The 12,301-nt window shown below is 33.6% G+C and overlaps 1 protein-coding gene across 1 annotated transcript in view; it reads right to left on the reverse strand.

The window, feature by feature from the left end:
* The window catches only part of LOC145292796 (MAM and LDL-receptor class A domain-containing protein 1-like), a 497,041-nt gene that overhangs the window by 328,849 nt on the left and 155,891 nt on the right, over positions 1 to 12,301 (reverse strand). Inside the window, exons 42-44 of the mRNA XM_080138835.1 lie at positions 11,077 to 11,238; positions 9,154 to 9,416; positions 5,119 to 5,194 (exon numbers count right to left, since the gene is read on the reverse strand). Of these exons, the coding sequence (XP_079994961.1) occupies positions 5,119 to 5,194; positions 9,154 to 9,416; positions 11,077 to 11,238 (501 nt within the window). The remainder of the gene's footprint in view (positions 1 to 5,118; positions 5,195 to 9,153; positions 9,417 to 11,076; positions 11,239 to 12,301) is intronic.

A 12,301-nucleotide genomic window follows, 5' to 3' on the forward strand; every position in this document is an offset into this window, starting at 1 on the left:
CCATGATACTTGATTTTTTTCATTATAAACTTTAATTGAAGCCATTATCTACATGTACATTGACAAAATCAACAGTAGATTCTCTACAGTGCAATGTAACTACAATGTATTGTGGACTAAGTCACTGCGGGAAAGCATGTGAGGCTTCCCACTAGTACACTGCGGAGGGGGGGGGGCTAACTAGAGCAAGCACACAATCGATTTGATTAAGAAATGAGCGATTTCTCCGATTTCGATGACAATAAATGTATAGGAGGGGGAACATTTGTTGATCTTCGTTCCATCCCGGAAAAAGTCGGGTCTCCCTACTAGTAAAACATACAATTGCAATTTTCCAACAAGAAAACATTTGGAACAAAAGCTGTCCGAAAATATAACCGAGACTTCTGATCATTTTCATTTCAGCTATGACCTGTACGCCAACTAAGATCTCAAGATGAATGAAGGTAATGTTTTACCGTAAGGCAAGCTATAATTCCTCCAGTTATATACACCCGTCTACAAAGAACATTTATGAAATACTAAACGAAGCGAATATACTCACTAAATACTCAACTCATTATATACCAGATAAATAAATAAATAAATAGAGACCCCGCTACATAACAGATTCCAGAAAATTCAAATCTGAGCGAGATGGATTTGTCTATACCGGTCTCTTCCTGGTTGATTTATGCACACTGTAATCAAGCGGATAATAAATTTAGGGTTTTTATTTTTTTGGTTTTTAATATCGGAAAAATTTATATTAAGAAAAATACGGGGAGGGAGATATTAAGTAATTATTTTTTGTGTCTTTTTTTTTTTGTAAAATCAGTTTAATAAACAAACGAAACATCGTGTCGTTATTCATGTATTCTATTTAGAAAATTTTAGGAACCTTTATTTAATAAATAATCGCATACATCTTTGTATTTTTCATTCTTGCACAATGACCCGTGGCGCAGTGGTTAGAGTACTTGAACAAATCAATTGTAAAAAGTGATATTCTCCTGGAGATTGGAGGTTCAATTCTGAGTGTGGGTGACCGAACAATACAGTTGCCAATTACTTAGGACCTCTATCCAGTCATGGCTGACGGAACAAGAAGAGCATGCTACTTCCGTGAACTAAATAAAGGGTTCCGTTCGGAATTGCCGAGTTTGACAAAAAGATTCCTGAGTTCAACATAATTCATCGGAGGTTACCTCGACCGAAACGTTGTAAAAAATGACACTCAAGATGAGTGCAGTAGTCTGATGAATCCAAATAATATAAATAACCAATCCTCATCTCAAAAATTCCGAAACGCATATATCTTGTCTAAATAAATGACAAGGTTTATCTATGAAAAGAAACATTGTTTGTCTGTGGGCTCACAAACGACTGGGTCATTTTTTTTGAAATTTCACACGAAGCTTGGCAGTGTTTTTAGATTTTGTATCGGAATGTCTTCGTATCGATAATCGAAATAATTCGATGAAAGAAAAAACAAGCGATTTTAACCAAAGTTAACACTTTACACAGCCTCACATCACAAGTGCATTTGAGAAGTTTTAGTAACACAAGCCGAAAGGCCCGGCATATAAAATCAACAGTAGGTTCTGGAGTGCGTTCGAAATAAATGTATCTGCTTAAAGCACAATTGCACCATGATACTTGACTGTTTCATAAACCTAAATTCAAGCTATTATCACCGAACCAACAGTAAGGCGAGGCATATAAAATCAACAGTACGCTCTTTGATATGACAGGTGCGCGTTCGAAATGAATGTTTCTGTTTAGAGCACAACTGAACCATGATACTTGACTTTTGCATTTTAAACATCAATTCAAGCCATTATACATAAAAAAACATCTTATAAAATCAACAGTATGGTCACTACACTACAATGTGGACAACAATGTATTGTGGACTAAATCACTGATTTCACTGGTTTGGATGATAATCAACATATGGGGGGGATGAAACATTCATTGATTATGATTCAATCCCGGGCAACGTCGGGTATTAGTTCTAGTTTTAAGATAAAAAGTGTTAAAACATAATAATATATAATTTTTAAAATATAATTACCCACTGACACGTGTTTCGTCGTCCACGTCGAAAGCGGCACCTCGTGATAAGAAGCCTAAACCTCTACCACGGTGCTAACCTCGCCGAACTACTAAATGTATCACTTTTATTTGTTTTTGTTAGCGATACTTTCTTTAATGAATTCAAGTATTTATACGAAAGTGCATTTTTACCTAAATGCTTGTTGGGAATAATTTTCCCATTGACCAATCTGGTACCCCCTTTTAATGGGGAGCGGCATATATATTATTTATATATATATATATATATATATATATATATATATATATATATATATATATATATATATATATATATAATTTTAGTGATTCAATGAATTTAAAAATTCATGACGTGAAATGTTTGAGTTCCAGATAAAAGATTTTTTATTATTCTATGTAAGACAAAGAATACATTAGACATAATTTCTTACATAGAATAATAAAATTTTTTGATCTGAAACTCAAACATTTCACGTCATAAATTTTTACATCCATTGAATGACTAAACTTTGATTTATTTGATCTATCTTGTATATCGAACAATTCTTATTTAGGTGGGATAATACTCATAGAATATTACTGCCAGTAATATCTTGTAAATCTTATAATCACAGGTTTCCATACCAGCTGATTGTTGGATAATTTTATTCTGAAGTATATATAAAGATATATATATTTTTCTGTTTTTTTTTTTAGAGGGAATAAGACCTGGAGTATAAAAAGCAGCGTTTATTTTAATATGTTAGTAAATGTATTAATACTATTAAAAGAAAACAATGCTCATGTACTGTAGATATATAATAAGATCAATAGGTATAGATATCCTAGAGCTATTTTAATACTGGGTAAAACGATTTATTACTTTGAATTAAAAACCTGTTTCAAAAGGAAAAACAAACAAAATCAACTAGATTGTATGATCGCTTCAGAAACGATGTTCATTTCATTTAAATTGAGAATAAATATTGACAATAGCTTTACAAAACTTTTCTCCTTTAAAAACAAAGTATCCTCATCAGCAAAAATGGGGGGGGGGGCAGATAAAGACACGAAAATAAAACTAGCGTTTTAGTCCTGTGTAAGGCAGGTATTCTTTTTTTTTATCTCCATTATAAAATCTGTTTCAATTTGAGCCAGTCTATCTGTTGGCATGCTGTTATATTTTGTCTTGTTTCTTTTTTTTTTCGGGTTGGTTTGTTTTAGCGTCCTAAATTCCCATTGTTATACTTCTTTTGTTTGCAACAGTTTTTAATAAAAAAAATATTTTATCCATTTCGTTGTTCGGTTTTAAATGTAGGGAAAAATCCATCGGTTCCTCCACCAAAAAGGAGGTACTCTGGATTGAGACAAAACTATAAACTACGTAAGTATGCAAAGCTTTGCCGTACAGTTTTCGAGGCAAACAGGAAAGTTATTGACAAACTGACGCAGATTAGTTTAATTTAAAAAGTTTATACACTAAGCTAAAACATGGAACATATTGTATATATTTATTAGAATTATAAAAAAAATAAATATAAATGGAATAATCGTAGAGAATTAAGTTATTTGAAAGCGATAATCTAGGACGCTAAAGGCGTACAAAAAACAAAAAATCTTCGGCTTTACGACTAACGACACGATGATGCCTTTTTTTATTATTGAAATGTGTCATACATGAAAAAACGTATAAAATTAATTCCTCCGCATTTCATTTAAAAATACACCTTTTCATTTATTTACACAGGATATCTGCGATTGTTAAGGAATATTTTCATTTCTGGATTTAATCTCACGTGAAGTAAACGAAAAGTAAACGAGATGTACGCCTCCTTTATCACATTTCTTTAGTTTCTTCTAAAATTCAGATTTTAATGGTACAACTTTCTTCTTAAACAAGGCCGAGCCATTAGTCGCATGCTCTCGTGTAATGAATGAATGCGTGAATGTAGGATTGACATGAAATTCTTAAAGATAAACTAAAATGACCGAAAAATGGGCTGAAATGACTTAAATAAATAAAATAAGATACTACACTTTGATCTTGGCCAAAAGGACAAGAAAAGGGTATTTATTTGCTCCTCCACCGAGCAAATTAGGCACAAGGCCGATTTTTAATGTGAGGAGTGAAGGAGAAATGGGGACCAGCTCCACTGGGAATAGGGGAGCTGGATAGTGACAATTGGTATGAAGGGTTGGTATTTATTTGCTCCTCCACCGAGCAAATTAGGCACAAGGCCGATTTTTAATGTGAGGATTGAAGGGGAAATGAGGACCAGCTCCCCGGGGAGTAAGGGAGCTGGATAGTGACAATTGGTATGAAGGGTTGCCCCTACATTGACCAAGGTCTTATATGTGGGGTTGGTATTTATTTGCTCCCCCACCAAGCAAATTAGGCACAAGGCCAATTTTTAATGTGAGGAGTTAAGGGGAAATGAGGACCAACTCCCCGGGGAGTAGGGGAGCTGGATAGTGACAATTGGTATGAAGGGTTGTCCCTACATTGACCAAAGTCTTATATGTGGGGTTGCCCCGCATATGGTTTTTGCTTGCAGTGTCTGCCGGAAAAATACTACACTTTAATCTTGGCCAAAAGGCCAAGAAAAGCTGTATTTATTTGCTCCCCCACGGAGCAAGTTAGGCACAAGGCCGATTTTTAAAGTGAGGCGTGAAGGGGAAATGAGGACCAACTCCCAGGGGAGTAGGGGAGCTGGATAGTGACAATTGGTATGAAGGGTTGCCCCTAGACTGACCAAGGTCTTATATGTGGGGTTGCCCCCACATACGGTCTTTGCTTGCAGTATCTGCCGGAAAAGATACTACACTTTGATCCTGGCCCGAAGGCCAAGAAAAGCTTAAAAAGCTAAGAACAGCATCTGTTAACAACAGACCTTTGATCTTAACCAAAAAGGCCAAGCACAAAAGTGTTATGGACAGACCGACCGACCAACAGACCGACGGACCGACCAACAGACCGACGGACCGACGGAGTGACTTATAGAGTCGCTTGCACGCGACTAAAAATCGTTCTAAATTAAAAAAAAAAAGCATAAAGAACAACAAAAAATATTTCTATCTTACCTGGTTCTGCGCAGGAATGCATCAGTTTTACGTCATCGATTGCGATTTTACCTGGTGTGGTAGCTTCAAACAATGCCTGAAAAAGAATATTAATCTCAAAATTAACTTATACTAATCAACTCGAATTGTAGGGACATACACGGCACATTCACGCTGACAACGGTTTTCTGCAGATTATCGAAGTTAAGCAACAATGACCCTGGCCAGTACGGATGGGTGACCATTTGGGAAGGTTAGGCGCTGTATGTACCGCGCCGTGTCATAAGAAATTTCCAGGTTAGTAGCTGGAGGCGCATTAAGTCACTGGGAGAGATGCATCTCTAGTCTTAGTTAAGACGAACTGCAAGCACTCGTACCCCTCGACGTAAATACCCCCGACAAACCCGACAAGCAGCAAAATCCCACCCCTTCACAGTTGAGATCCCTAGATCTAAGAGAGCCTTCTACTCCAGTAGTTTCTTCCCCAGAACCGCTAGACTTTGGAATTACCTTCCGGGTTCCTACTTCCCCAAATGTACTGACATGCAAAAGTTCAAGTGTAAAGTGAATCGACATCTTGCCCAACTTCCCATATAGTACCCCTGCAAATTATGTCCCTGATAGTAGCCCCTTACATCAAAGTGCAATGTGCCTTGTTTAGGGTGAGGATGTAATAATAAAAAAAAGAAAAACATGCATCTAGGAAAGGTAACTCTGATGACATCGGCAGCAGAACATTGGATAGTCATGGAGGAGGATGAATGTGTAGCAGATCAACGGTTTTATGACGTTCATGAGAGTTACGTCATTCGACTGCAGCTATGCGGATGATCTAAGGACAGATGATAAGCGCAAAGAGGCGAATCAGATACCACTGCGCTGGAGAAGGTGATGGAAACCCACTCCATGTATTCTGCCAAGTTCAAAATCATATATGATTTCTTCAGAGGAATCGGACCAACAATAGACCGAATCCTATGGAGACCACTAACCATGATTTCATCGACTGAATGAACATGCCACAATACAAGAAAAAGAAAAAGATACGGCACAATAACGTTGACACACTGATTTTCGTTGGATCACCGAAGTTAAGAAACTTTGGGTCACTATTTTGGGGACACCAGGCGCTGTATGTAGGAAGACATCGGCAATTTCGTACAAGAAATGAAAAACAAAAAGCTAATGTCGTTATCTCTCCTGACCGGGATATACATACGATTGATGATTGCTTGTGAATTTGATATTCCATAGAAACTTTCTCCTCTGAAGAAAGCTGATTCAACGCATCTCGGATGAATGTCGCTTCGTCCACCTGTAGGGATATCACTTTTAACATATACCGTGCCTACATCGTCACTGTTTTTCTCTCTGTTCAGAAAGTCAATTAAAAAATAAACGCCTTATACCAAGATCAAATCGATGAGTAAAGCTTAACGAGAATTGTATTATGCTATGATTTCTGAATTATTCTTTTTTTATCATAAGCTCAGCGTTCACGTCGGATATCCATAAATATGAAAGGCAGAGTCTTATTTTTCTTTATTTTATTCAACTATGCAGTTATTCGGTGCTGCTCTGAAGTCATTTTAGTTAAATTTGCACATTTATAATTCAAAAAACATATTTCTGAGATGCATCAAAGGTGTCCTTCAGCTATGTACTGTCCTCACTGCTGATTTTGAGTTCCGAATCATACGTCTCATACAGCCACCTCGACCAGAATCCGGACGTACTAGTGCACTTATTGATTCGTGCTAAAATAATAACGTTATTATTTAAAAAGCCATTCTTAATGGTGTTTTGTACTTATTCGATAATTTAACCTTACCATTGAGTAAAAAATATATCATAAAACTTTAATTAAACTTGGAAATACGATTTAAAAAATAGCTCGGATCAGTAAGTGCACTAGCACCCAAATTGTAAGGAAGTATGTAATTATATTACCAATAACACGGTTCAACAAATGAAAAAATATCTAGATTTATCTGTCATCTTCAATTCTATTTGGGTCGGACAATGATAATCCGACAAGATAACTTTATATATTAGATAAAAAGCTTTGTAACAAGCGTAAATGCAGCTTTTTAGTGAAATAAATAGCGTTAATTACTATAATAATTACTACAATCTAAGTGCATATCAAGAATTGATTATAAGACTATCAGAATGTTTGATTGTCTATATTATGCTACGTTAAATCAATTTTATGTTTATATCTATGTAACAGAGCGCAGACGCGCGCATGGCAGCAGGGGCAACAGCTGTATACAAATGACCGAGCCGTTTGTGAGGTGTCACAGTGAGGAAGAAGCAAAGAAAAAATTATAAAAAAGAAAAACATGGCCAGGAAGGGCGGAGAGAGGATGTTTTAAACACGTAACAGAAAGCGACAGGAAAAGACGCGTTCTAAAGACAGATTACAACACGTTCGACATGACAGTCTTTATTAAGCACATTAGAGCATGAAAAGACTTGCGTAAAAGACAAGGCGTTATTCTGGAAGTACCTGTAAATAAATGTCTGTTGTTTCACAGAAAAAAGAGTAGAATATTTTTTTCTTTGTCTCCTTGCGAGCACTTGTCCAACGTTACGTGTACGTTATCACACGTCCGATCGCTGAAGATACAGCACAATAATTGAAAATAAAAATAATTTGGATGTCGCTGCGTGTTTCGCTTACTTTCTTTTCTTTTAGTGACATTTCTGTTGTGCACAAAGACTTAATTCCCTTACATTTAATGCATAGAATTACCCAGTAGGGTTATCAATGCTATACCCGTTGTATAACAACTGTAGGTGTTCAAAACTATCACTGTAAGTTTATTTTTTTTTCATATTTCGGAATATTTATATGAGAATTTATAATTTGAATTATTTGGATTATTCGAACTATTTTTTCACACCTAGTAATGTTTGCGTAACGGTTTGGCTGATGTAAACTCCTTACTCTTTTATAGACCCATGATATTATAGACAAAACGTTAAGTTATAATTGGTTCTAAGTGACAGTCTTTTGCAGGTTAAAGGCTCTCTCCTTATTACGTGCAATATTAAGTATATCACTTGTTCAATTTGTATTACTCAGTTTTTTAAGTTGAGCACAGTATGGGAAATAAAAAAAAACAAAAGCGTCAACATTCACGATTTCCGCTCGTTTGAACCCTCCCGACTGTTGACTGTAGTGCCTACATATGGCATCTCTAGATTTTAAATTTCCCTTGATTCTCCTGGTAATTGTTAGTGGCCCGGATGCTACGTCTTAGCAAATGGAGTTAAACGTGACTTTGTAACTGGGTTCGAATCTTCCGACCAGTATGAATTGTCACTTCCTATACTGATGATTATAAAAGCATAAGACACTAGTGCATATATATATATATATATATATATATATGCATATATATATACATATATATATATATACATGAAGTACTGCCAAGAATATGAATATATATATATATATATATATATATATATATATACAAAATAAAAATATTGATATTGAAAACTTATTAAAAATTTCAAAAACTCTTATAAAGCTATAAGGAAGGTATACAAAATTTTAATTATTCGACAAGGAGTATAAATAAAACAAGAAAAACCTTAGTCCATGGAGTTTCGAAGAATGCAAATCTTCTCATCAGAGGGAAGAGGGATTATATATATATATATATATATATTATATAGATTATATATATATATATATATATATATATATATATATATATATATATATATATATATATAATCCCACTAGAGTGCAGATGGCGAAACAGAGAAGCAGATTCAGATTGAAGGCATCCAATCATGTTCATCTACCCTTTTTCTCAGTACTATGATAGTATGATTTATACTTGAGTCTTTGGGGCATACAATGAAGTACTTCACTTTGAGTGTTACAAGGGCATTTCCTGACACTTGCATGCCACTACATCAACTTATATTATTAATCGAACATCTCGAACCTTGACTCTTATGATAAATAGCTTAGCATAGGACGCACTAAGGACACGTAAAACGGTAAACTATTGTACTTCTTCAAATACTTACATAAAGGTCCTTATCTTGGCCAATGTTGACATATTCTTTGTTCCAACTAGGTCCTTGGTCTCCACGTCTACTCCATACAACGCCCATTCTATTTCCCCGTCTTGTGTTGGGCGCAAAACTTATTTTCAGACTTCCGACGTTCTTTCCACTCATTCTATACCAAAATGTCAAGCATGCATCCATCTTTGCTGTGAATTTTGGCGTCCAAAGCAGCGCGCTGTACACGCGCATTTTTGAAGGCTTTTCAAAATACATGTAATGACCTGGAAAAATGAATTGAAAACCAAGACACTAACTAACAGAGAGAAATGTTTTTCGAAGTAGTATACACGCTCCGTCAAAAAATTACTGAAAAATTTAACCAACCACATAAGAATTAATCCGCCACAGAGAGTGTCATTCGACACTTTACAACAACAAAAAAAAAACACAAAAAAACGTCAATGAAGGGCGTTTTACTCTTATTGTTAGACTATCAGTAATGATAATAATTTATGCGTAAAAGAATTCCTTTGTATTATCTCGCTTGTTAAGACAGCTGTTATTATCCTGAGTTTTATTATCACAATATTTAGGTCGATCTAATCTTCGACCTTCTTCAGGTGTTGTTGAATTCAAAAATGTATCTGTCGAACATGGAAATCTTCCAGACAATTTCTTAATGATACAGATTATCAATTTTTATCTCCAAAATTTAGAAGCATAATAAATTAAATTACTGTCGTAATTCTTTGATTTTTCATATGATCAAAAATTCAAACTAAATATTTTTTTAAAGATTTATATATCTACTTATTTTTATATCTTTATTAAAAAATATTAAAAAAAACGAATTTCAAACTAAATATCAAACTATGTTACCACTAATTACATATGGCCATTAGATATGTTTTATTAATACGATTTATCGATTTCTTAAATTAGATTTCTATATTTCTTTATTTAATTAAACTTATTTTTTTGATCAACCAGGAAATACATCTAGATAAATAATGACTGCGAAAACTGGGAGAGCACATATAGTTTTTAGGGTCATTTTTTGGCGAAAGGTGCACAATATCATTTCAATAACAAATGATTTAAAATTGCTTTCATTTTAATAAAATTTTATACCGTTGGCATCGATACATAGAAAAATACGACAAACATAATACGGACAAAATTTTGTTTTTTCATGTATCTACTAGAAAGTAAAAGTTTTAAAAGAAATTCAGCCTCCATAGTTTACTTGAGTTAGGAGGGCACTTAAAGAGTCGGGACCACATATATTGTCGTCTCCAGAAAACTTTTTATACATCATTGCAATTTCATTAAAAATAGCATATATATATATATATATATATATATATATATATATATATATATATATATATATATATATATATATATATATATATATATATAGGGTTTTAAAGGTGTTATGTCCTAATAATCGCATTAAGAGATAGGGGACCCTTCCATTTTCTTCATCGGTACATTTTAAATGAAAATATACTGTTAAATACTGCGCATATTATTTAGGTCATCACACATACATATAGACATTGCGTTTTATATACACATACATAGAAAATAGGCAATAGACAAGTTATAAATGACCAATAAATAAAATCAATTCAACTCTTCTAATCAATGCTTAATATGTAAATGACATTTATAACTCATTCTGTGGCCCTTCTCAGTCTTATGTTTTAAAGGAATAACTTCTGATCAAAAAATCGTGTTTGTTAGATTTTTTTATTTAAAAATTTCAAAGAATCGGTTTGGAATTGGAAATAAGACTATAATTCTTCCGATTCCGATTCTGATTAATCGTTCCAACACCAATATATATATATATATATATATATATATATATATATATATATATATATATATATATACTAGCATATTACGCAAATTAAAAAAAAAGAAAAAGCTTACCATGACTTGTTCCGTATGTATGATCAGAGTCAGGGTCATCGTTGTCTGATCGCTCTTCACCGGAAGTTCGAATCCAGTCAGAAGTGTCGTCTTTTCCATTTGTGTAACCACACATATTGGAACTTTCAAAATCGCAGTCAATTATGGAATTCTTTGGAGATGCTGTAATAAAAATAAGCAACGAGAATTGCATGAATGAATTAGAACACTGGATGTACGATAAGATGAGAATTAAAGGAAACCAACCGCAAACAATATTAACAGTTTATCTACAAACCATAAGGACGTTATAACAATAAAGATGACTTTTAAATTTCTCGCTATGAGTTTATTGGACACGGTAGAAAAAAAATCGTAGACGTGCTCGATATTTGCTACACGGTGTGTTTAGGGCCCGGAATGATCTGAACGTTCCAATCATCGAAAAAAACCCAACTGAGATTGGGATACTATTTGTACATTTAAAAATTAGTGAACGCAGACAGAAGAAGAAAATACTATTTAAGATAACGTCAATTTATACATGTTCTTTGAGCACTGTTGGTGTTTACAAGGTAACGGCATTTTAAATGTATATTTTGTTTATTACGTTTTTTCGGTGAAAGTACAGAATGTGTATGTGTGGGGGGTTGTATGTTTCTTTTGTTAAAATTAGAACATTATCAATTTTTATCGCACGATTCTAAAACTGTATAAGTACCATATTTTTGGTACTTCTACAGTTTAAGGACCCTTCAATTTTTACGGTATACTATATATCAGGTAATCGTTTATTGGAGAATTACCATTTAACTCGGTAGATTAATAGATAAAAACTCATATAAGTATAGATTAATTTATATTGAAATGTTTTTAAATATTATAGTTTAAATAAACAGTAAAATCAATGAAAATACAAATTGAAAACAAATAATATAAATTAAAAATAATAGAATTAGATAATTATATAATTTTATCAATACGGTAAAACATCTAATCTAAAAAAATAAGACTGCATAATAGGAATAAAATAAAAGGTAATTGCAACTTTTCTTACAACCATTGGAGTTTTTAATCATGTCAACATGCATGTATTTTCTTTTAATGAATTGATAGATGCTTTTTGTTCTGATGAGTTAAGGGCATAATATATGCATTGATTAATATAATAATTAAATGAATAATATTTCGCTATGAAACAGGCGGTTGTACAAGAAGTGTACATGTCAACGTACTCAAAGGAATA

Source organism: Euprymna scolopes, chromosome 14 (assembly GCF_053919585.1).
Source record: "Euprymna scolopes isolate OS-2025 chromosome 14, ASM5391958v1, whole genome shotgun sequence".
NCBI classification, from domain to species: domain Eukaryota; kingdom Metazoa; phylum Mollusca; class Cephalopoda; order Sepiida; family Sepiolidae; genus Euprymna; species Euprymna scolopes.